This window comes from Pteronotus mesoamericanus, unplaced genomic scaffold, assembly GCF_021234165.1.
Source record: "Pteronotus mesoamericanus isolate MK-2021 breed Mesoamerican mustached bat unplaced genomic scaffold, CSHL_Meso_final contig_164, whole genome shotgun sequence".
NCBI classification, from domain to species: domain Eukaryota; kingdom Metazoa; phylum Chordata; class Mammalia; order Chiroptera; family Mormoopidae; genus Pteronotus; species Pteronotus mesoamericanus.
The window spans coordinates 9,373,637-9,400,857 of NW_026555065.1; the positions used below are offsets into that span (position 1 = coordinate 9,373,637).

Below are 27,221 nucleotides of genomic sequence, written 5' to 3' on the forward strand. Positions count from 1 at the left end.
TTAATTCCAAAACCAGATAAAGACACTACAAAGAAAGAAAATTTAGGCCAATATCTCTGATGAACATAGATGGTAGAATCCTTGGCAAAATATTAGCAAACGGAATGCAGCAATACATTAAAAAGGTCATACACCATGATCAACTGGGATTTATTCTGGGGATGCAAAGTTGGTACAATATCCGTGAGTCAGTAAATATGATATACCATGTGAACAAAATGAAGGACAAAATCAGATGATCACATCAATAGATGCAGAAAAAGCATTTGCTAAATCCAGCACTGATTTATGATAAAAAATCTCAGCTAAGTGGGAACAGAAGGAACATACCTCAATGTGATAAAGGCCATATGTGACAAAACCACAGCCAACGTCATACTCAGTGGGCAAAAACTGAAGTATTTTCCCTTAAGATCAGAGCAAGACAGGGATGTCTGCTGTCATCACTGTTTTGTTTTTTTTTTAAATCCTTTCCCGAGGATAAGTTTATTGATTTTAGAGAGAGAAACATTGATGTGAGAGAGAAACATGGATTAATACCTCCCAGACATGCCCCAGCCAGGAATTGAACCTGCAATCTAGATATGTGCCCTCACCGGGAATCAAACTCTCAACCTTTTTGGTGTATGGAAGGATGCTTAAACCAACTGAGCCACAGCCAGGGCTGCTTTCACCATTCGTATTCAACATAGTACTGGAACTTCTAGCCAAAGCAGTCAGACAAGAAGAAGAAATAAAAGGCATCCAAATAGGAAAGGAAGAAGTAAAACTGTCATTATTTGCAGATGACATGAAACTGTATATAGAGAACCCTAAAGATTCCACCAAAAACTTCCTAGACTTGATCAATGAATTCAATAAAGTAGCAGGATACAAAATAAATCAGAAATCAGTTGCTTTTTCATACACCAATAATGAACTATCAGAAGGGAAACTAAGAAAATACTCACACTCACAAATGCTTCAAAAACAATAAAACACCTAGGAATAAATTTAACCAAGGATATAAAAGACCTGTACTCAAAATTATAAGACACTGAAGACAGAAATTTAGGAAGATACAAATAAGTGAAAGCATGTACTGTGTTCATGGATAGGAAGAATTAACATCATCAAAATGTTCATACTACCCAGTTATCTATAGATTGAACACAATTCCTATCAAGATACTAATGGAGTATTTCACACAACTAGAACAAATATTCCAAAAATTTATACAGAACCACCAAAGACCCTGAATAGCAACAGTAGTCTTGAGAAAGAAGAATGAAGTTGGAAGAATCACACTACCTGATATCAAATTATACTACAGTGCTATAGTAATCAAAACAGCATTGTACTGGCACATAAACAGGCATATAGATCAATGGAACAGAACAGAGAACCCAGAAATAAATCCACACCTTTATGGTCAATTCATATACCATCTTCTTACATCATATGCAAGAATAAACTCAAAATGGACTAAAGACTTAAATATTTGACCCCCAAACCATAAAAATCAAAGAAGAAGACATAGGCAGTAAAATCTCGGACATTTCTCATAGCAGTATTTTTTTCTAATATATTTGCTTGGGTGAAGAAAACAAAAAAAAAATAAACAAATGGGACTACATTAAACTGAAAAGTTTTTGCACAGCAAAAGGAAACCTTCAACAAAATGAAAAGACAACATACTGAGTGGAAGAATATGTTTACTGATTATACATCTGATAAGAGGGTAATCTCCAAATATAGGAAATGAAGAACTTACACAACTCAACACCAGGAAGACAAACAATCCAGTTAAAAAATTGGCAAGGGACCAGAACAGACACTTTTCCAAAGAGGACATACAGATGGCCAGTAGACATATGAAAAGGTGCTCAATGTCACTAATTGTCACAGAAAAGCAATTTAAAACAATGAATTATCACTTCACACCTTCCAGAATGGCTATCATCAATAAATCAAATAACAATTGTTGGTGAGGATGTGAAGAAAAGGGTACCCTTGTGCACTGTTGGTGGGAATGCAGATTGGTGCAGCCACAGTGGAAAGCAGTATGGAGATCCCTCAAAAAATTGAAAATGGAACTGCCTTATGACTCAGTGATTCCACTTCTGGCAATTTACCTGAAGAGACCTGAGACACGAATTCTGAAGAGTATATATGAATGCCCATGTTCATTACAGTGTCATTTACAATAGCCATGATTTTGACGTTGCCCCGATGTCCATCAGTAGATGAACAAATGAAAAAGCTGGTACATTTACACAGTGAAATACTATTTGGCCCTAAAAGAGAAGGAAGTCTTACCCTTTGGGATAGCATGGAAGGACCTGGACAGCATTATGCTAAGTGAAATAGGCCAGTCAGAGAAAGACAAATACCGTATGATTTCACTTGTATGTGGAACCTAATGAACAAAATGAACTAATAAACAACAGAGAGACAGACTTATAGATAGAGAGCAGGCTGACTGACAGCTGTCAGGGCAGGGGTATTGGGTGGGGTGTGGGGTGGGATTGGGTCAAAAAGAAAAAAAAGGAGAAAAAATGTGGACACAGACAACAGTGTGGTGATTGCCAGGGACAGAGGGGTGGGGAAGGTGGAAGAGGGTATGGTGGGATAAATGGTGACGTAAGGAGACTTGACTTGGGGTGGTAAAAACAGTACAATGTACAGATAATGTGTTGTAGAATCGTGCACCTGAAACCTGTATAATTTTGTTAATCAGTGTTACCCCAATAAATTCAATAAAAAGGAAAAAAATGAAAAATTTACTTAGGAGTTAATTAAAATTTCAGCAGAAAAATATGGACAAAAGAAGCTAGTAGAAATTCTAGACTTGCAAAATAGAACAGAAATTAAGAATCTGATGGATATAGACCCAAATGGTATGTCATAAGAAAATAGTGAATCAATCAGAGACAAAAGGAGAGAAATTACGGAAAAGAGCAGAAGAGACATAGGTGATACATTAAAAAAATTCTAACGTGTTTAATTGATAGAAAGAGGAAAAAACGAGAGTGAAATAGGGACAATAATGGCAGAGAATCTTCCAAATATCACAAGATACCAAACAACAAATTCAGTAAGCCCTGTAATTAGAACAGGATAAGTACTTTATAATGAAAGTAGCATCCTAGCACATTATTACAAAAGTCTGAAAACCAATGGTACACTCTTAAAAGCACCAATAAAAAAAAGTCCAGTAAACCTTAAAGGAGCAGCAGTAAAAGGGACAGCTCATTTCTCATTGGAAACAGTTGAAACCAGAAGACAGTGGTATGTTTTGAAACAGAGCCAATCCAGAATGGTGTACTCAGTGTAAATAGGTAACAATAAAATGAAGACAATACTGAAGAGAAAGTCAGACATGGAGTTGTCAAGGGAGAATGAAAGTGTACATTTGGAATTGTGGCTTGAATTTTAATTTGAATTCTCTAATTACTGTGTCATCAAAATTCCTTTAAAATGGTGCTTTTATTTTTTTAAAGTATTTATTGATTGATTGATTGATTGTTAGAGAGAGGGGAAGGGAGGGAAAAAAATATGGAGAGAAACATTGACTTGAGAGAGAAACATATCACATTGATTGGTTGTCTCTTGCACATGCCCTGATCAAGGACCAAACCCTTAACCCAGGCATGTGCCCTGACTAGGAACCGAACTGGCGACCTTTTGTTTTGCGGGACGAGGCCTAACCAACTGAGCTACACTGGTCAGGGCTAAAATGGTGCTATTAGATGTTAACAAATGTTAAAGTACTTGGATTCAATTGCAGTGCTAATTCTTTAAATACTTACTGAGCATTCAGTTTGCTTGCCAAGTCTGTGTTAGGTGGTAGCAATATAGTGAAGAACAAACACAGGGATAGTGTCTTCTTTGTAGAACTCAAGTTGTAGTGGTTGAAGTAATGGGTGTTGGGCTGGGGACAGAAATTAATCAAATAACCACATAATAAACTGTACAGTTAGTCTTTGTAAGAATATAGGCACATGGTTCTATGAAGTGGGTATAATGGATGAAATAACCTTTGCTAAGACTGAATGGGGAGGTTAACTATATCAGGAGAGGTAACACCAGCATGTGCAGAGACTGTGGCAGGAGAGAGACTGTGTTGGAGGATTGGAAAGAGCCTGTGTAGCTGTACATAGAGAACTAGAGTTGACAATATAGTAGTGTCTCTCTGTGAAGTAATATGGAATGGGAAGAAACTGGACACGTAAGTAAACTCTGCAGTGCTGATTTGTTGGCACATATAGGATTTAAGGATTTATCCTTAGAACAATAGGAAGTCATTGAAATATATGCAGGTGGGTAATATTTTCAAGTTTGCAGTATAAAGAATAGATTAAGACCAATAGCAGATGTGGATAGATTGTGTTGTTCTTATTGCAGTACTCTAGGTAATACATGGTGGGAGCTTGAGCTAATGTGATAGAGCCAGAGATAAGAGGCAGGTTCCTTAGGTATTTAGGAGACACAGTTGACAGGGCTAGATGAAAGATTGGGTTTATAGAGGAGAGGTGGAAGAAGGTATCAAGGTTATAAATACATATAAGACTTGCTTTATGTTCAGATGATTACATATTAAAAGGTATGTTTTGAAAATATTTAAAAATGAAATAATCTCTTGAATAAGTAATAAATCATCTATGCAGTAGATGTTATGAGACTGCATGTGATATGAAGAATTTTTAATGGCATGGGGAAATGCTTATGGTGTTAATAATAAAGCAGAGTATGAAATTGTTTATAACATTTACTCTTAAGTATATAAAATTATAATAGTGAAGCATGCCAATGATTAGAAATGACTCTCTTTTTGACATAGACACCTAAAGAAGAACATGCTGTTAATGGTCCAGAACTCTTGAGGAAAAAACGTACAACTTCAGCTGAACGAAATACTTGTCAGCTTTATATTCAGACTGATCATCTGTTTTTTAAATATTATGGGACACGAGAAGCTGTGATTGCCCAGGTATTTATAATTTTCCTACTATTTTAGGAGTTCTTGTATGATTATAGAAATATTTTCCTATAAGAATTAAAGTTAGCACATACCTCATTTTGGAAAAACAGAGTATATGTTTTCAGTTGTGATATGATAAAATATTTAAGATAAATACACATAATTGAAAGGCCAGTTAGGGTATTTTAGTGTAATTGTAAGAAAATGATTTTGTGAAAGAGATGACACTGGAGCTTAGCTTCGAAGAGAGGATTGGATTTTCATTTGTGGTCTTAAAAGAGGGAAGGATAGAGGAATTATTTCAACAAGAAGCATTTATTTTCTGTTCTGTATACTCACTGTACTTAGCACTTTCTAAGTTAGATTATTAATTTGCATTTGTGTCTTATCAACCCTTATTAAAGTGTAAAATATTTGGCTATATTTTCTTCATATGTTCTTCATGTTTTTTTTTTAATGCATTTTGACTTTAAGGATTTGAGACTGAGAGGATGCATGCCACTGGTGTAATGTGAACTCATTTTGCTAGTGGTGATGAGCTTAATTTTTGACATGTTTAAAAGCCAGGTGGTCATTCCCTTAGGATATTGAAAATGTAGAATTGGGACTTGGGAGAGGTTTGACTTTTCTGCATAGAATTTATGGGTATAAAAGAGATAGTTAAAATAAGGAGAGAGAGTGAAAGGGAGAGAATGAAATCAAATGGGAGGAAACTGGGAGATGATATGTATAGACAGTAAATAGGATAAGGACAAGAAGCTATGGGCTAAACCATAATTAAAGAGGTAGGATTAAATAATTAGCCAGGGAAGAAACAGGTTCAATGCAAAATACATGGTCAATAGTGTCATCTTACAGAGATACCAAAGAGAATGATTATATGTGTTACTTGGCAGGATTGGCAGGAATCCTTCACAATGTATATGTATATCAGATCATCCTGTGTGCATTTTAAATATCTTATAGTTTTATTTATCAATTATTCCTCAGTAATACTGGAAAAAATAGAATGAATACAAGAGGTAGTTGATTTCTAGTTACTAGAAGATAACTGATGAGCTTTAGGGCAAGCTCTCAATAGAGTTGTGCGGGTGAAAACATTGCAAACAGTAGGGAATGGGTTGGCAGAAGCAGTGAGAGTTTTAAGAAATGTGAAAAATAGAACAAAATATGGTGACATATATATTGTGAAATATTTGGGAGTGAAAAGGGGACAGGGATTACTTGTGAAGTTGGTTGGAAGAGGAAAATGATCCAGTAGAAAAGCAATGTAAGATATGTATAAATGAAAGAAAAATTGATGTGAAAAAATGTCCTTGAAGATCCAGTAAGGACTAGGGTCAGGAATAAAGAAAAGTTATCCTTTAAGGAAGAGTTACCCTTTGAGGGAGGTATAAACAGATAAAGATGGAAAGTCAAGATCAGCTCTCATTAAAGTATGAAGTGTAGTCACCTGTGTAGAATTGGTTGCACCAACACTGTTAAAAATGGAGTAGAGGATTTTTTAATGGGCCCTGTCTGCAATGTTTGGCAACCTGGGCTACTTTTGAAATTATTGTTAATGCTTCTACTTGACTATCTTATGTTTATAAGATAAGATCTTATGTTTATTGAAAATAGTGTATATATATATATGTATATGCATATGTATGTGTATGTATACACATATATACATTTTCACATTAATGGTAACAAGTGCTTTTTGTAAATGAAGGTGGGAAGATTGTATACAGAGGGGTGTAGAAGCCAGAGAGTTTGTTAGTCATCTAAGTAAACAGAAAATCATTTTGTATTCTGTCACCATGTTATTCTTATCCTAAAATTGAGCAAAATCTAAACATCTTTTTAGTATTTTCATGACCCATGTCCCCCACCCCCAGCAAATAAATCTCTGTAAATTTATAGGGAGCTTTCCTGTTTTGTTAACCATTATATCCCCAGAACGTAAAACAGTGCCTAATACATAGTAAGTAAGTGGTCAACAAAACTTAGAAAGTTGTATACTAATGCAGCAATAGAAAGACCAGAGTCAGGTAATGACTGAGTGTCCTGATGTCATCAGGGAAGTTCTCAGAGAGATGTTTGAGCTGAGCTGAGTGGGAAAGATAAATACCCTAGGCATAAGGAAACAGCATGTAAAAAGGCATAAAGATGACATATTGGAAGATGGATTGAGGGAACAAAGTTTTTTATATGGCTGAAGCAAGAGTGCATGTTTGCTTTGGACCAGAGAAGAGTCTGGAAAAAGCAAAGAATCTTCCCTTTTTAGCTCCAATTTACTAATCTGTTTGATTCTTTCATCTGGTAAATGATGTATACATTTTAAATTTTGAATGTGGTGGAATATGAATAATTCCTGATTTGGGAGATGGAAATTGAATCTTTTTCATATTGTAACATTGTATCTAAAGTGTTTTTCTTTTTTTTTAAATCCCTAGATATCCAGTCATGTTAAAGCGATTGATACAATTTATCAGACCACAGACTTCTCTGGAATCCGTAATATCAGTTTCATGGTGAAACGCATAAGAGTAAGGAGTTTTAATAGTTGAGAATGATAGAAAAGGGAATAAGGACCATGCATACAAAAAGGAAAATACTTGGTTTTTTTTTACTTTGTTTTTTATGCATTAAATAGTTTAAATTGTATTTACCGATGCAGTTTATTTTTACTCTTGGCTTTTATACACTTACACATATGCATGCACACAGAGGGGATACCTGGGTTTATGATTTAAATATGAAATCTATTGGACTTTAGTCTGGGCTGCAAAATACATATGGCAGTACTATTTTCTATCTATCTGATTAACATTTCAGTTAGAAAGCCCTAACTTCTCAATAACTACAGATACATTACCTGACTTTTTTTTCCCCCTTGATATTTTTCGCCAGTTTCCTAAGATTTGCCTTGTGCAGTGTATTTGATTGTGTTCCAGCAGAGGGAAAGATAAAATTGGAAAATGGAGAAATACTTAATACTGTATACTGTCTTCTTGAAAATTCAGTGCACACTAGCATATCTCAGGTTTTGAGAAGTCCTTCAGGAAAGAAACCCGTATTTTTCTAAACACATTTGACCATGAAACCTTTTTTTGTGTTAACATCAAGTGAGACTCCAAAGAAATGCTCATACAGAGCCACTGATCATTTATTGTAATCTTATTGCCTATAAGTAAATAATTCAGTTACTAACAAAATTAGGGTAATTGCTTAAAAAATTAAAAAAATTTTCTATATAAGAATTCTTTCAATATGTATAGCTTTTAAGAATCTGAATTTATAAACTAGGTAAACAACCTGAGTTTAAAAATTCATTTTACAAAAATATTTGCCATAGGGTTTCTTTATGTATATGCTCTCATGGTTCTTGAAATATGATTGCCTATATTATAATTTTGGTATATACATGTAATATATCTAATTAACATAGAGGAAGATGGTCCGTACTTTTAGAAGTAGTATTAAATATTAAATTGGGTTATTTTAAAGTGAAATGTGGTTTATAGAAATATAATAAAGAACTATTCATAATTGCTTTCATGTACTTTGAGAGCACTATAAACCTTTAAATGAGTGAGTAAAAGTAATAACTGGTATAAATATTGCTATTTAGTAGGCAGAGCAATAAAACGCAAAGTGGTGAAAAGTAGAGACCACCTGAACAAATTTTAGCGAAGCACATTTTTTTTGAGTAAAATACTTTGCATTATGAAGAAATGCATGTACTATATAAATGGATAAAGTGGCAGTTTGTTATTTTCAGGCCCTTAACTGGCATTAAAACTTTAGTTTAAATCTTATCTGTTGAAGAATGTGACTCATCACATAATTTGAAATTTATATTAGCAGATATTTAAATTTTAATCATCTCATTTTTAATATAGGTAACTGAAATTTAGATACCATTTTTATTTGTAGTCAGTATTACAGGAATATCAGGGGATTTCTTAATCTATATTTAGTGGGGAAAAACTATTTCTCTAAACATGGGCTATTTATAATATATATTGAATGCTTATTTTGGGATTTGCATGTGTGTGTTAGATGACCATAACTGATTCCTTCCTTCCTTCCTTCCTTCCTTCCCTCCCTGCTTCCCTCTCCTCCCCTGTCTTCCTTTCTTCTTTCTTTGTCTTGTTAATGGGTAAACCAGATGTTTTGAAATCTTATCCTTAGGCAATTGCTCTCTTTGGTATTGCTGCCACTCTGCTTCTAAGCCCCTCTGTTCTACTGAATGGTGTCGATCCTAAAAAGACTAGTAGTTCTTATTTTATCAACTGTTATATCCTCCCCTTACTACTGACATTTTTAATAGACTGAGGTTTGCCTTCTAAAAAAATGTTTACTTTCATACATACCTCTTTCTACTTTCTAGTAACAATATTGTATTTAATTCTCTGACTTGCTTGAGGAAAGCCAGATTGTTCTAGGGCTTCGAAGGACGCATTGGCGTTTCTGAAAGGAAGCAGGGATTGGTAAATGAAAACTTTTGTTTAACAGAAGTTTGGTATCAGAGCTCCATTATTCTAAAGATTGCGAAGGAGGAACCTGCACCAGGATTACAGTAACTAAGTGTCAAAGGAAACATTGTAAGGAACTAAGCCTGAAATAAATAATAAGAGAAACAAATAGGCAGAATTTTTAAAAATTTTTTGCTGCTTCCAGGGCAAAAAATTGAACTTTCAGGGGGAACCAAGAACATATTTGTCTGCTGAATTGACAGTCTTGGGTTCAATATTTGTTTTATATTCTAATAATTAATTAAAGGGTTTTATGATTTTATAATTGTCACCATATATAGGAAATGAGCACTACAGGAGAGCTGCTCAGATGATTAAATTTGAGAAAGTGAACTTTATTAGAAGTTTTGAAAGAACTTGTTCTATTCCAAGTGTCCATTGTTCAGAAATCTGGTGAATACTTGGTCAAAATGTAACATGTTTTATCTTGCCTTCTTTATTTCTTTTTTTCTTCTTTATTCAGCTCAGGGATTGGAGGGCAGTGGGAACAATCATAAAAAGCCTTAATTGAGGCCTGATTTCCCAAGTGTCCCAAGCACATTGGTTGGGCAGATTCAGGAGGTGAACACAGACTTATGCTAAGGCTCTAACATTAATTGCTTATTTAAATCATTGTTTTGGATTTTAGATCAATACAACTGCTGATGAGAAGGACCCCACAAATCCCTTCCGTTTTCCAAATATTGGTGTGGAGAAGTTTCTGGAATTGAATTCTGAACAGAATCATGATGACTACTGTTTGGCCTACGTCTTCACAGACCGAGATTTTGATGATGGTGTTCTTGGCCTGGCCTGGGTTGGAGCACCTTCAGGTAGTAGTTTAACTATATCTCGACTTAGTACTTGAAACAAATCGCAATTTTCAGGGTAGACTGAGTTTTCCAAAGTATAGGTGAAAGCAATGCATTTACACAACTTGAGTGAGGCAAGATTCATTAGCATGATATAAATAGAAAAATAGAGGAAGCAGCTTTTTATTTTGAAAACAGTACCAGTAGGAACATATCTTGACACTTGGTAGTCAGTAGCTGAAATAAGTAAGTGTATGGGAATAAGTTGTACTCGTCTCTGAAATCTAAAGCAAAATACTAATTTTTTTCACATAAGTTAATGTTATTATTTCAAAAAATATTTAAAAGAACGTTTTAGAGTCAAGAGGGGAAAACTATGTTGTTGCTTCTGTTTTAGAGTGAGTTGGAAAGGAGAGTAATCCTGGTCAGGGGAAACAGAAAGAAAAGAATGCCTTCATTATTATTATTTTTTTCTAGTTATTATTTTAACAAACGTGAAGATGCAGGCAGGAGGCTCCAGCACAACAACCCCACTGGCCTCACTCTCTGGGCCAGCACTCTGCTGGGGTCTCTGACTCAGCCGTGAAAGCTACTGTCACAGAGAAAGCTGGGATAGTCTAATCCCCTTCCCATTACAGTGAGTGCCTGTGATCTACAGCTTAATACATTCAGTAGCCTAGTTAAGGGAAATACAGATTTATTAATTGAAAGATGAGTACAAAGAATCACAGACTCTGTATATGAATTTTACCATACGTAGTTTGATCACTAGTCTCATTTACTGAGCTATATGTACAGTGATTCTCTGATGCACCATTTTCATTTTTTTAAAAGAATCAACTTATGCTTTTTCCAGGGTAAAACAGGCTTTTCTATTCCTATTTTTACCATTTTATTCATTGATTTGTTATGCATATTTTAACAGCTTTTGTACTGCATTTTTGCTTTTACATTTCTTGCTTTAATTTTTAAGCCAGCAGTGAATATCCTTTTTACAATTTCCAAAGTGTCTTTTGCTTTTATTCCACATTTTAAAATATCAATTTTATGATGTTACTAAGGTACAAGTTTATGTCATGGGCTACATCTACCATAGTGTAATATTTTTTGATATTTTTCCTTTATGATAATCGGTACTGGTTTTGTGTTAGTTGTATTGTCAACAGATTGTACAGCTCACTCTATCCTATGTATCACATGTTTTATAACTTTTATATTCTGAAATTCCTTTTCTTTTTGCATAGTTGGATGATTTTTATCACAAATTTTATGATTACTTCTCCTTATTCATTAGTAAATAGTGCAAAAACTGAGGGATTCATTTAATTTTTATTTGTATATTACTGTTGTTAGTTTATTGGTTTTCAGAGTATCTCCGTGGACTAGCAGCATTAGCATCACCTGAGAACATGTTAGAAATGTAAATTCATGGGTCTCACCCAGGTCTACTAAATCAGAAACTCTGGGTGTGGACCCCAGTGTTCTTTGGTTGAAGAAACCCTCCAGGTGATTCTGATGCACACTTAAGTTTGAGAATTCCATATTAATATTTTTGTTTATAAATAAGAAGCTTGCTCACAAAATGTCTTCTGGGCAAGTAATTGGACGACCTCAAACTAAACACTTACCTGCCATTTTGCATTTTCAGCTCCAGACTGTTGTTCATTAAGAATGTAATGCTCCTGAAGGAGCTTTGTCAAATTTTCCTAAATCTTCAGGTATCATATTGTTTATAGATACAGCCACTTTTTCTAATAGGCTGTATTTTTAGAATATTTTAGACTTATTGGACAGTGGACAGATAGCATAGAGAGTTTTCGTATCCCCTTCCACTCCAGTTTCCTATATTATTAATAGCTTATATTAGTATGGTACATTTGTTACAATTAATGAACCAATGTTGTTAACTAAAGTCAGTACATAGTTTTATCAGATTTCTTTAGGTTTTATCTAAGTTCTTTTATCTGTTCCAGAATTCATCTAGGATACCACATTACATTTAGTTGTCATGTCACTTTAGTCTCGAGGAGAGAATATAAATGTGATTTATATATGAAAATATATGTATATATGAAAATATAAATGTGATTGTATTTTTTTATTGGTTGTTGAGTCATTCACCCATCAGTAATTGCTATTGACTTGAGTTTTTAAAGCATTTTACTCTTCTCATTGTGATTTACAATTGTGTTTTTCAATGATAACATATGTAGTGTAGTAAAATCTTAAATTTATGATATAAAGCAATTTTATTTCATTTATGTTTAGTGTTATATATATACAATATCTTACCACTTTTGAGTTTCTGGCATATCAAAAATAGATAAGTATTTTTAAAAAATAAACCATAACTTACAAAATTAGATATAGTATTTTATTTCTTCCTGTATAATTGAGTTATTCCAACATACGCTGTTAGCCTGTAATAAATATTAACCTTTCCTATAAATAATAGTCATTAAGATCAAAAGCAGTTATGATGTTAATAAGATATGAATTACAAAGGCTTTATTTCAGAAAAGTACACTCAAATTTATGTGTGTACTCTGACACTAGATAGGTCTTAAAAATACAGAAAAGTATATTATCAGAGTTTTTAATATATGCTACTTACTATTTCTTTTAATAAATTTGCAGTGTGGAGTCTTCTGTGCTTAAATCAAGTTTGACAGTACATTGAACGAATTTCCATATGACAAATCTTTGCCAAGGCAGCATACTAATTAACTATTTGTTCAAAACTATAATATGTAGACTATTATTATCATAAACAGAGTGCTTATTCCTGTCTTTTCTACTTTGTAGAAATAGTGATATAGACCTTAGGACTCATTTCTAAAAAGTAAGAGGTACCTTAAGAAAATATATTAATTATTCATAAATCATTGGCTGTTTCCTTTTTATTCAGTGCTCTGTGTAGAAAAGGTAGTAAGTTTTGAATCATAAAGATTCTTAATCCTTTGCTGGTTAAAATCTGAGTATGACTCAGTTTTTCAGTTTACTTTTCTGTGAAGCACATCATTTCAGCTTCTGAAATTGTATCTTAATGGTAATTCCAATTTATGTCTTGTTGCCATATACTTTGTGATTTTATTTTATATTTTTTTTACATTTAGTTACTTATTTTCAGAGAGGATAAGGGAGGGAGAAAGAATGGGAGAAAAACATCAATCAGTTGCCTCTCACATGCCGCCAAGCGAGGACCTGGCCTGCAACCCAGGCATGTGCCCTGACAGGGAATCAGACCAGTGACCTTTCGGTTCGTAGGCTGGTGCTCAGTCAACCAAGCCACACCAGCCAGGACTATATTGTAATTTTTAAAAGGAACAAGGCAGCAATTATAGTATTATGCCATTCTTGCAGGTCTGTTTTTAATTGTTTTTTACTATATGCTTTATCAGGGATTATAAGTTTTAAAAAATGATATAATAACTTGGTTGTAACTTTGCATACATATAGAAAGCTAATTTGAAATAATTTGGTCAGTTATCAGAATATGCCACTCCATTTGATTATATTTTAACAAAATCAAATAGAGAAACGTCTTAAATGTGAATGTAAACTAAAGAACTCACTAAAAGTCTTTAATAGAGTTATTAAGAAAACTATTGTTTTTTCATTACAATGTAAATGAAGACATAGAGTCAGCCAGTTTCTGATTTTCATGTTGTTCTTTTTCTAATTTCTTATGTTAACTGTCTTTAGATATGGAAGCACTTTCATTTTGGTATTAAGCTCTAAAGGTTCAGGAACTATAAAAGAACTGTAAAATGATTTAATATGTGTAAGTGAAAATGCATGTTTTCTTTTAAAATTCAAGGCACATTTAGAAAATCGTAATTCAATTTTTTGAATTTATTTTGAAAAAATTTTCAAACATGCCAAAAAGTTGCAAGAGTAGTGCAGTGAATATTTGGTAGTCAGTTAACATTTTGCCACATTTGCTCTCCCTTCCTGCACATGGTCTCCTTTCTTCCCTTCGCCCTTTGTATTTTTACCCATTTAACGTAATTCTTTTTTTCAGCTTTGTTGAGGTATAATTGACAAACAAAATTGAAAGATATTTGAATGATGTACATGAAGTGTACATCATGATGATTTGCTATTCGTATACATTGTGAAAATATCTTATAACTGAAAGTTTGTATCTTCTACCAACTTCTCCGTATTTCTCAACACCACACCCCCAGCACCTTTTTTAAAGAAAAGAATTCTTTTCTTAAAAAAAAAAACAAACATTGTATGTTGTCTCTCAGGATAATTAATCACATACATACTCCTCTGCATCACTGCTTTTATTCGTAGAAGTGGCTTTCTCAATATACTTTAGAATATTTTACTCAACTTTTATTTATTTAAAGTTTTCTGTTTAAAAGATGAAAATTATGAATTTTGACTCAGTGTAAATACTGGTATATTCAAATTTAGCAGAAACTTAAATATTTGTTTTACTGTATTAATGGAAGCAACAATTGGGGGACATTTTAATTACGAAGAGGAACATTTTATAAGGGCTTTGTACTCCATCCTGGGAATTTCTTCATTAAAACTTTTGTTTGAAATGATTTCCTAATCTTGGACCAAAGAAACTTTAGAGTGTTTGACATATGTGGGTACCAATTGTATTTTGGACTCAAAATAGGAAATGTCTTAAAATAACACATAATAGAAAGTTATTTTTGGGGAAAATAGATACTAATTTAGCCATCTTTTGTCCTGAATTAGGAAGCTCTGGAGGAATATGTGAAAAAAGTAAGCTCTATTCAGATGGTAAGAAGAAGTCCTTAAACACTGGAATTATTACTGTACAGAACTATGGATCTCATGTGCCCCCCAAAGTCTCTCACATTACTTTTGCTCATGAAGTTGGACATAACTTTGGATCTCCAGTAAGTACTGCCAAATTCTAGGTTTTAAATAAAATAATGAAAGTTATTAACCTACCTTTTATGTCAGTGATTTTTTGTTTACAATGAAAACAAATATGTATGAATGTTTAGTTTTTATATGTCAGAACATAGTCATATGCTTGACCATATTGAAAGGGAGTAAAATAGAATATTTGTGATTAAAATAAGAAAAGTCAATTAAACATGCCAGAATTCTATGCAGGCAAGGGATTTTGTCTGTTTCATTCACTTCTGTGTCTCTTGGCCCTAGAACTGCCTGGTACGTGATTTATTGAAATATTCATTGAATGAGAATCACTTTTTATTATTTAAAGTCCATTTTGAATGTTAGCAAATTGCGAAGTAGTTGTTTTGCTTGAATTCTGTTAAAGCATTGCTGGGGCTTACTACCATATTTTGCTGTGTATAATGCATACTTTTTTGCCCCAGTTTTTGAGGGGAAATTAAGGATGTGCATTATACATAGATAGTACTAATTCCATATTTATATAAATGTTTTTAGTTCTTTTATTTATGCTTATGTGTTGAAAGTGTAACTCTAGAAAACAGTAACTGTATCTGTATGCAAAATAATACCCTGGAATATGATGATTGGTTTTGTTTCAATCAGTCAATCAATAATTGAATTAAAAAATTAAAATGCAAGATTTTTTTCCTGAAAGTTTGGGCCAAAAACGTGGGTGTGCATTACACATAGGCGCGCATTATGCATAGCAAAATATGGTAGTTTGTCTTTCTCTACTGTGGAATGAGACTGATATTTTAAATCTTTTAGTATAAAACATTTTTAACATACATACAGGTAGAGAAAAATAGTACAGCAAGCTATATCATATGCTCATCATCCAAAACAGGGGTAGTCAGCAAACCTTTTCTGTGTAGGGCCAGCTAGTAAATATTTTAGGCTTTGGGAGTAACATTCCTGTTGTATATTTTTCTTAGTTGTTTTTACAATCCTATATGCATGGAAAAACCATTTTTTTAGCTTAGGCCATATTAAGACAGTTTTTAGCCTGCGTTCAGATTCAACCTTTGATTCAGATTCAGTGGTTACCAAGGTTTTGTTACATTCCTTTCTGTATTCCTTTTCCTGTGTAAGGTATTAGAAGCAAATTTGTTCATTGTTACATATTTTAGTTTACATTTCTAAAAAATAAAGACATTTTCTAACATAACCACAGTGTGAGTATGATACCTGACAAAATTAACAGTTCTTTGGTTATCATTTAATACCTAGTCCATTATATTGATTTTCAAGTGACCTAAAGATTACTACACACAGAAATACTGAAAGACATTTTTTGTGATTTTGGTAGGGCTTGTTAAAATAACAAGTTTGGGAAAATTTCATTTGAAAACTATATGTAAATTTATTTTACTTGTACATTATTACTGGTAAAAATGGGAATTTTTATGAGTTTAGAAAAATATATAGTATAGTTTAAAGTCCTCAAATGTGCTTCTCTAACTTTTCCCAGTTTGTAAACTATTAAATGCTGTCTCACTAAGTTGCAAGTCTTTCCACTTCTAAGTCCCAAGCAGAAATTGATAGATGATTATCAATACTTCTGGAGAAAGTATTTAAAATGTATTTAATCTTGCTACCTCTTGACTGCTTTTGTGTCCTGTTCTTAAAAGAGTAATTGAAATTTTAGAGATGAGCAGAGAACTGTTGTGCATGGTTAATTTGCATTTTCTAGGACAGTTAAATGTCCTCTCATCTCTCCTTTTTCCTTTGTTTCCAACCCTCACCAAGGGAAATTGTAGCACCCTTCTAATAACTATTTTTCTATCTTTTAGTCTAGGTCCTCTCAAAGCTTAATGTGCAAGTAAATTACTGAAGATGTTAAAATACAGATTTAGTTTCAGTGAGTTTTTGGTGGGGCACGAGTTTCTGAGAAACTCCCTGTCGCTGCTGGTCTGTGGACCACACTTGGAGTAGGGAATCTAGTCTATTCTCTTTTCACTTCTTATCTAATCCATCCCCTACCCAGTTGCTGGGGAGGTGTTTTTAGTACATTACTATTACACTCCTTACTGTTTAATGCATAAATTGGTTCACATTTTTTGTCTGTCTTGCCATGTTTTCCTGTCATACTGATCGGGGCTTTCCAGGGGTCCAGGGACCTTAAAGTCCATGGCCCGCTGTGGGGTTCTTGAGGCTTCCAGTGGGAAACAACTCAAATGTGTATTAGCGTAGTTTAAAGTAAGAGTTTATTAGAGAAACAGTGAGACAGAGAGTGGGTACTCCGTAGATATAGCAGCCCCACCCTTGTGGGATTTACTGTTTTTTTTTTTATTATGGCTCATTTAATCAAGGGATAGGGCATTTAATAAGGGGGAGGAATATTCAGGATTTTTCTGAGAAAAGGGATTGAGACTTCTTGGAAGAGCACCATCTGCCATTTTCTGTCCTTATATGGACTTTCCATTTCAATCAGTTGGGGGGGCGTCACTTAGTATGCCAATATATTACAATGAGCATTAATGAGGCTAAGGGTTATTGCAAGGTGAAGTTAGTCACCTTTTTGGATGAGCTGGCCTTCTGTTGGATCCAAGCCATAAATCCTGTTGGCTCAAAGCCATAAATCCTGTGGCAGTTGGTTTTATTATCTCTATGATAGCCCTTGCAGCCTGTATCAGTTACAGCCCTTTCGCCACATAACCCTATCTCAGTACCACCACACTATTTTAATGGTTCTATGATGCTTAAACACACCCCCTTCCCTTGTGCATGTTGTTCGTGCTATCATTCATATACATAATAGGTACTTAGTAAATATTTATTAAGTAATTTAATAGTAAGATCAGCCAGAACCGTAAACTCCTGCACCTGTCTTCCTTGCCATCTGTATTTGAACTCTGCCTTTATCTCTCCTGTTATAAATCTATATACTATGTCAATGTCACTTTCTCTCTGAGTGGTTCACACTATCCCTTTTATTTATCCTGTCTCAAATATTTATCGCACACCTATTGTTAACCACCTTATAAGCGTTGTTGTGGGAAGTTGTAATCATAAATGAGTAAAATTCTGTCTCTCAGTATAAAAATTCTAATCTATGCCCACTCTTACCAGACTAATCTTTGTTTAAGTATAGTTCTGATCATTCTGACCATGTCACTTCTCTTTACAGGTTATTTCTAGTACTTACTGATACAATTTTCTTATCTTAACATTTAGGGTCTTCCATAATTTGGGTCCAACTTTATTTCCAATGTTATCTCTCCTCTTTTGTCACATTAAGCAATGACAGTTCTTTAAAAATTCCTTCCCAACTGTGCCTTCTGAAATCTTGATCCATGCTGTTATATAAAGTAAATTAATATGGCCCTTTTGTCAGGCAGTTTGGCAGTGTGTATCAAGACCCTTAAAATGTTTGACCTTTTTATTGGCTGACTCTACCTCTGGGAATCCAACTATAAGAAATAAATGCAGAATCTGTCAAAGATTTGTGTACATTTCAACAATAGAAATGAAAAGGTATCCATTGCCATTTTGTTTATAATAGCAAACAATTTTAAATAGCCTAAATGCCCCCACACTAGGAAAATGTCATGGAACACTCTGCCATCATTTAAAAATAAAGTTTTTGGCCCTGGCTGGGTGGGTCAGTTGGTGAGAGCATCATCCTGTGCACGAAAGGGTTATAGGTTTGATTCCTGGACAGGGCACATACCTAGGTTGCATTTTGATCCCCAGCTGATGTGTGTGTGGGGGCGGGGGAGGCAGCCAATTGATGAATCCCACATGGCTCTTTCTCTCCCTGTCTCTCTGCCCCGACTTTCTCTAAAAATCAAAACCTATCCTCAGGTGAGGATTAAAATAAATAAATAAACAATAAAGTTTTTAAATGCTTGCCTTATACTGTCAAACTGAAAGAACCCATTAATACAGCTGCACACGGAGTATAACCCAAGTTTTGTATTAAAATATATACAAGTCAGGTAGGAAATAGACAGATTGTTAATAGTAGTCATTGTGGTTGGTGGATTATGATTGAATTTTACTTACCAATTTTTCATTCTCTAAAATTTCTAAAGTAATATATACTATTTTTATACTCAGGAAAAAGCTTTTCTGTTTTGTCAAACTAAGATTATAGTTTCTTTGTGAAACTGTTTTTATTTGAATTCTCATGACACTTTTGGGGGATATAGTCAAGATGGTCTTTATGTTCTGTTTTATGTTTTGGTTATTTGTGTGCTCGTTTATTTCTTTTTCTGAGAATGACAAATAGCTGGCATACTTTAATTTGTTTCTCCTTTCATAGCTATTAATGATGATCCATTATAATCTCCTCTGGGCTAGTAAAATAATTGATTGGTGATATCTGTAATAGATTTATGGGGCAGGGAGTCAGACTAGGCAAGGATACTAGCCCTTTAAAATGGAATGCAAGTCCTTTGAGGGCTAGGGACAGTGCTTAACTCAACTTTATAGTTTCATATTATATTTTAGTTCTTCCTTGTATAATATTGAACACACACTCATAGTTATTGAATTGAAAAAATGGTAAGATATTCTGTGATGACACTAAGAGTTACACAGTATTGGGATTTATTTTCCTTTCTCTTTCTAAAATTCAAATGCTGAGAATAATTCCAGTTGCCATACATTATTAGAAATGAAATCGAATTCTATGGAATTGTTAACAGGAGAAACCTGGTGGTTCTTGCCGACACAATGAAGAATTGCAGATCAGCAAGCCTATGAGTGTGCAAGCAAAGTTTATTCGTGCTATGTTCTAATGGGAGAGCAAAAGAAAAGGTGATCGGAAGCCAGGTGGCCCTTGTGTGGCAAGAGAGCCAAGAGAGTGAGTCCTTTGTTTTGAGGACTTACATAGTTGGTGGGATGGGGATGAGGGAGTTACATATTGATTGACAAGTAAAGGTGGTGCTAACTTCCCTCCCATATCCCCTCCAATCAGGGAGCGGGGCAGACAGTATTATGCAAACATAGGTATGTTAGCCCAAATCCTTATCTTGCTCTAGACTCATTTACTCATTTTGCAAAGGTGACGGGAGACAGGCAGTTAACCAGAGTTGTTTTATGGGCCTTTTCTTTGGGCTCTCTAGTCTCCTTTCTCTTCCCCGTTCCAAGCCTTGTGATGAGGACAGTCTCAAGGTTTTCCTTTTCCCAGCTAGTAGAAGCGTTACACACAGACTTTCAAGAGGTCCCCCTTTCCTATGCTGCCATAGTTTTGCTTGTTACTTGGAATGCCTCGCAGTCTTAATCGAACCAGGCTCAGGACTGTTGAGTCAACAGGTGAGACATAATTTCCTTTGCTTTTAGCCTCCCGTATTCAGTTCTTTGTTAGATTGCAATGGTGAGGACCCTGCCTTTATTTCCCCTCTGGCCACTCAGTCCTAGCTGCTACTTTGCCTGGCAACCAGGATGCTAGCTGCTGGCCAGCAACAGCAGCACAGTTTCAGAGTTCTTCCTGTGCTATCCCTTGTATCGGAATGGAAACATAAAGCAAGATAATATTGGTAAATAGTAAAGAGTTGTTAAATGCTGAACCTGGGTTCAGGAGAAAGGCAGGAGGTATCAGGAAGAATAAAGGTGACAGTAATTGTTTTAATAGTTGCTTCAGGTTAGGGAGTAGAAAATGGAGGTGGCTTAGATGGACTTTGGGAAGAAACCGAATATCTGTAGGCATTCCTTTTCTTTCTGGAGGGTAGGGTAGTCAGGTATTCAAAACAATTTAATGAAATGAAACTGTTACTCTAGGACACATTGTCTTTCACCTTTACTGACAAGTTCTGAACTGTTGATTGTGGAGCATTGTGAGGTTTGTTGGTTTTGATTTTAAATGTATACCCCCAGGGGCTGGGGAGACCTGCTGTGATCTGGTAGTATTCTCTTCCCTGATCTCAGTGCTGGCTTTGTAAGTGTATTACTTTGAGAAAATTCATGGAGCTGTGGGTTTATTCTTTTCTATGTATATCTGATAATTCAATAATAGTTACCAAGACCATAAACTATTTCTGTACATATGTATGTTTTCTGTTTTATTCCACAAAGCAGTGTTTTGGTTTTACCTCTTGGCTTTTCTTAATTTTCATTTAAAAATAGAGCACTGTATTTCTATCCCTACACAGCATTTACTTATCTTTCTTACGTAATAGTAAATCCCCCACTCTCATAGATGTCTATCCTGTATGTACTTAGCCCCATACTATTCTCTTTTGTTTCCCATCTTTCCCTACCTCTGCCTTCTCTGAAGTGGTAATAACATGTAATTTAAAATGTATTTTAAAGAATATTTAGTAGTTTTACGTAGTTTATATTGCTGTTATTTTTAATACAGTTTTATGAGAGTTTGTCTTCCATTCTACTCCTTACTTTCAAAACTCTAAGTTGTTGTGGTTAGAACTTCACTGATCTTTTTTCCTTCCCTGCTAAGACAGCAGCCTTAAAAGAGCAGGTTGTTTTCCACCACACCACCTAAAAAAATTTTAAGATCTTTTCTAAAGGAGAGTCCACCAAGCTTCTATTGTTCTTCTGATGAGAAAATTGCATTTAATCAAATGACCCGAAAACCTTATTTGACTTCCCTGTTTATGTAAGTCTATATTCTGTTTGACAGCATGATTCTGGAACAGAGTGCACTCCAGGAGAATCTAAGAATTTAGGACAAAAAGAAAATGGCAATTACATCATGTATGCAAGAGCAACATCTGGGGACAAACTTAACAACAATAAATTCTCACTCTGTAGCATTAGAAATATAAGCCAAGTTCTTGAGAAGAAGAGAAACAACTGTTTTGTTGGTAGGTATATTTTTCCAATATTTTATTATGAATATTTTCAAACTTGAAAGAATTACATAGTGAACATCTGTGTATCCACTGCCTATGTTTTGACTGTTAACACTTTGCTGTATTTGCTTTATCACAAATGTGTCAATCTCTCCACCCTTTAATCTGTATTTTTTTGTTGCAATTTAAAGTGGATTGAACCAGTATACTTCACCCCTAAGCAATTCAGCATACATATCTTTAGAGTTAATTATTGTTTACAAATCTTTTATTTTTTACAAAAGTGAAATGCACAAATCCTAACTCCACAATTTGATGAGCTTTGACAAATGCATTTACCTGTGTAACCTATCAAGATACAGAACATTTCTATCACCCAGAAAGTTCTTTAATTTCCCTTCCCAATCAATCTTCACTCCCAAAACACACATAGAAGTAGCCCTTATTCTGTCCTGACCAGTGTGGCTCAGTTGGTTGGGCATCGTCTTGCAAAGCAAAAGGTTGACGGTTTGATTCCTGGTCAGGGCATGTGCCAGGCACAATTGCGGGGTTTGGTCTCTGCTTGGGGTGCGTGCAAGAGGCAGCTGATCGATGTTTCTTTCCTTTTCTTTCTCCCTCCATTCTCGTCTCTCTGAAAATAAATGAAATCTTTAAAAAGAGAGAAACAAGTAACCACTCTTCTGATTTATTTTGCCATAGATAAATTTTCCTTGTTTCACTTCTTATAAATGGAATCATATAGTTTGTACCCTTTTGTGGAAGACTGTTTTTACTCAGCATAATATTTTGAGGTTTATCGTTAGTATTTTGTTTCATGTTATTGCTGAGTAGTATTGCATAGCATCACATTTTGCTCATCCACTCTCCTACTGATTAATACCTGGGTTTTTCAGGTTTAGGCTAATACGAATTAAGCTGCTATGAAATTCTTCTTTTCCCATATTGTTGTAAAATGTAAATAACATGAATTAGGTATTTAAACTAATTTTAAGTGTACAATTCAGTGGCATTGATTATATTCACAATGTTGTACCACCATCACCACTGTCCTTTTCCAAACTTTTTATCGCTCCAAGTAGAAATTCTGTAACCATTTAATAATAACCCCTGTTCTTCCTCTCCTCAGCCTCTGGTAACCTCTCATCTGTTTTCTGCTTCTACAAATTTGCCTGTTTCTAGCTACCTTGTAAGTGGGATCATATCATATTTGTACTTGTGTGATTCTGCCTTATTTCACTTAGCATAATATTTTCAGTGTTCAAGTTGTAGCATGTGTCAGATGGCCAGACATTTTTATGACTGGATAATATTCCATCATATGGATATGACACATTTATCCCTTCATCTGTTATGCCTCTCTTGTGACATTTAATATTCTACATAGTCTACCTTGTATTACGTTTTTTGGAGGTGTTCTTATTCTACTTCATAAAAATTATAAGTTACTTGAAGGCAAAATTGAGGCTGCTCACTTTGCACATAAAGACCACTCAAAGATGGGTTTAAACATATGGCAGCAAAGGAGAAAGAATTGAGGAAGATTTCCAGATGAGCATGGCCTTTTTTTTTTTTTTAAAGCTGGATTTTTAAAAATTGAGGTATAAGTGACATAACATTATGGCCTTCTGTTTTTAACTGTAATTTTATAGTTTAGATTCACATGCAGAAATTACAGATTCTATGTACCCTTCACACAATGGGAACATCTTGCAAAACTGTATAGTAGAGTATCATAACCAGGCTATTGATACTGGTACAATCCACAGATCTTATTCACATTTCCCCAGTTTTTCTCATTTCTGTGTGTGTGTGTGTGTGTGTGTGTGTGTGTGTGTGTAACCAGGCTATTGATACTGGTACAATCCACAGATCTTATTCACATTTCCACAGTTTTTTCTCATTTCTCTGTGTGTGTGTGTGTGTGTGTGTGTTTAGTTCCACAATTTTGTCACATGCGTGGGTCAGTGTAAATATCCAGCACCACTGTCGAGATAGAGAACAGTTCTATTGCTACAAGGTACCCTCAGTGCTTTCTTTCATTAGCAGACTCACTTCCCTCCTACTGTCCCCTCACTTTCCCCAGTAAACTATTCCCCATTTCTGAAGTTTTGTCACTTCAGAAATGTTATATTGGAAGCACACAACATATGTAACCTTTTGGTATTGGCTTTTTCATTCAGCATAAGTCTCTGGAGATTCATCCAAATTGTTGCCTGTATCAATAGTTTGTTTCTTTTTATTGCTGAGTAGTATTTCATGGTATGTTTGTACCAGGTTTCTTTAACCGTCCACTCGTTAAAGGACATCTGGGCTACTTACATTTTTGGCTACTATGAATAAAGCAGCTAGAAACATTCATATATGGGGGTTTTTTTCAACGTTAACATAAGTTTTTATTTCTCTGGGATAAATACCCTCAAATCCAATTGGTGGGTCATATAGTAATTATTTGTTTTTATGTATGGAAACTGCCAAACTTCCTAGAGTGGCTGTACTGTTCCACATTCCCGCCAGCAGTGTATAAGTGATCTCTGTTTTTCTTCATCCCTGCCCACTGTTGGCATTTTTCACTTTTATTTTATCCATTGTAATATGTATATAGTGGTATCTTGTGATTTTAATTGGTATTTTTCTGATAGCTAATGAATGATATTGAACACCTTTTCATGTGCATATATGGCCATTTCTAATTATATTTTTTTCTGTTGAGAGTTATTTATACAATCTAGATACTATTCCTTTGTCAGATACTGATCTGCAAATATTTTCTCCCAGTAGGTAGCTTATTTCTTTAAAATCTTTTCATAGAGTCCCAGAACAAAAGTTAAATTTTGATAGGGTCCAAATGATGTTTTTACTTTCATTGATTGGCTTTCTCTTTTAAAGCCATCTTTTTCTTTTAAAAGTGTAGATTAAAATTACACAGATGTTGTAATTTTTGTTTTTATTATCAATGTAGTTTTTCTAAAGCTTCTTACTGCAGCATAAATTCTTCATTTGTAAAGTGGGTTTTCACAAACATTCTGATCGAAGTTCGCTTTTAAAATGAGCATATTGCTTTGTAGGTATTATGGGAAGGCAGTTTGTCTTTTATAATGAAGTATGTACCTATTATAATTTTTGCATTTGAAGAGCACCTTTTCTGTATTTAAACTGTTAGCAAGTAGATGATTGAAGTAATATTTCTACATGAGATGTAAATTAATATATTGTAAATGCTGCATCAGAGGTTTCCTGACTTTATTATTTTCCCTTTTCTCCTTAATTACATGTCACATGGATTATAAAGTGATTATTACTACACTTTAGAAAAATCATTATTTACCTAGTATATATGTGCATGAGCTTGCATTCAGTTTTATAAAACAAAAGAGACAGTATAAAATGAAAGAAGGATAGAACTTCCATTATTGCCAAAATTGCCTTTAATATTTGATGTTGTTAAAGATAAGAATGGACTTTCTGAATATAAAGCCAGACTTTCTAGAATATTTTTGACTCAGATACCCCTTGTGTTGAGTTCCTGCATTTGAGATGTACTCCCTTCTACTTAGTCAGTTTTCCATTGGAAGCCTGTACTGCAGCTGTTTTCCAATTTGATTTGGTGTAGAAAAAGAGCACCAGATTTAAGATTGAGGAGACCTGCGTTTAGTCTTTTGCCCATACTGGGGCATATGGTTTCCTGCAAGTCACAGACTCCCTGGAAGTTAGTTTTCTTTTCTGTAAAATGAAGGCATTTGATTCTTACCATTCCCTACAGATGCTGAAGTTCTGTGATTTTATGATCTTACAAAGAGTAGCATTCTTGTTCTAATTTTAAACCTCATTGACAAAATCAAATAACTTTAAAAAGGAGCCGAAAATTTTCTGTAAAAGTATTCAGTTATGCTTAGGCCAAGCAGCCTAGCTGTAATGAACCAAGATTTGAGCCAATACTGATAGGCTCTGTGGGAATACAAAAAATATAAATAATACATGGTTTGTCCCTTAAGGAGCTTGGTCTAGCTGAGGAGGAAAACTAATATAAGTTTTAAAAAAATTACTTGTGGACTAAGATAAATTCAAATAGGACGTGAGAAATTCCACGAGACCAGTTTCTTTAACAAGTAAAGCATGTAACAATAAAAAGAGAGGAGTGAATCTGTTCTGTATTAAAAGAACTTAAGCCACATGTCAACTGAAAACAACCATGGGGAGAGGGTTTGGGGAAACCTTTTGTAGAACTTGGTTCAGATAAACCAGTTGTAAAGAGATAATTTAGTAAAACTGAACATGGATTGACAATTAGATGCTATTAAGCATATGGTAAATTTTGTTAGATGAGATAATGGTAGTATGGTTAGATTTAACTAAGAAAGAAACCTCTCTTGTAGATTCATCCTGCAGTATTTATAAAAACGAATGAATATGTTAGGTGGAGTTGTTGACAATATATTGTTGATAGTTGTTAAAGCTGAGTGATTGGTACATAGGAATTCAACTCTATTACTAGTTCTTTGTAGGTTTGAAATTTTCCGTCTAACAAAAAAGGTTTAATATTTTCTGGTTGATAAGTCACTAACTTAATTTGTATTTGTGTAATATAAACAGTGCTGTTACTGTTCAGTAAAACTCAGTGTGGCGTGGCCTAAGTAGAGTGTTGTCACTTCTAGAAGGGGCCTCAGAGGAGGAGACCATCAGTTCAAATCCCCTCACTATACAGGTGAGGAAACTGATGCCTAAGAAAAGGGAACCAAATTGCCCAGGCTACATTGCTAATTAGCGACTGAGCCAGTGTTGATTTAGGTCTTCTAATTTCCGGATTTCTAGATTGTTCTACCTTTCTTATTCATCAGAGCTTTCTTTTTTTCCTTTTGTGTGAATCTCCAAAGAGTTTGTGAATTTTAAATTAATGTTTTCATACAGTGCTTACTTTGCCTTGTTTACCTCCTCAGAATCTGGCCAACCTATTTGCGGAAATGGGATGGTAGAACAAGGTGAGGAATGTGATTGTGGCTATAGCGACCAGTGTAAAGATGAGTGCTGCTATGATGCAAACCAGGTGGAAGGGAAAAAATGCAAGCTGAAACCAGAGAAACAGTGCAGGTACCTTGCTAATTCCAGTCATGTTTATGTTCCTATAAAGTCACTTGAAGGCAGTGAAGGCAGATTTAAAACAGATTAAGAGATGCATATGGTTTTGAGACTATCTATTTATTGTTTTGTTTTTGTTTGTTACCACAGTATATTTTATTTATTTCTACTCCATAGCATTGGTTAGTGCACTGTT

The 27,221-nt window shown here is 34.4% G+C and overlaps 1 protein-coding gene across 2 annotated transcripts in view; it reads left to right on the top strand.

The window, feature by feature from the left end:
* The window catches only part of ADAM10 (ADAM metallopeptidase domain 10), a 126,690-nt gene that overhangs the window by 81,998 nt on the left and 17,471 nt on the right, over positions 1 to 27,221 (top strand). For both annotated transcript variants that reach the window (XM_054565359.1, XM_054565358.1), the window contains 6 exons: positions 4,823 to 4,972; positions 7,402 to 7,494; positions 10,115 to 10,298; positions 15,003 to 15,166; positions 21,781 to 21,964; positions 26,887 to 27,037. In XM_054565359.1, coding sequence (XP_054421334.1) covers positions 4,823 to 4,972; positions 7,402 to 7,494; positions 10,115 to 10,298; positions 15,003 to 15,166; positions 21,781 to 21,964; positions 26,887 to 27,037 — 926 coding nt within the window. The remainder of the gene's footprint in view (positions 1 to 4,822; positions 4,973 to 7,401; positions 7,495 to 10,114; positions 10,299 to 15,002; positions 15,167 to 21,780; positions 21,965 to 26,886; positions 27,038 to 27,221) is intronic.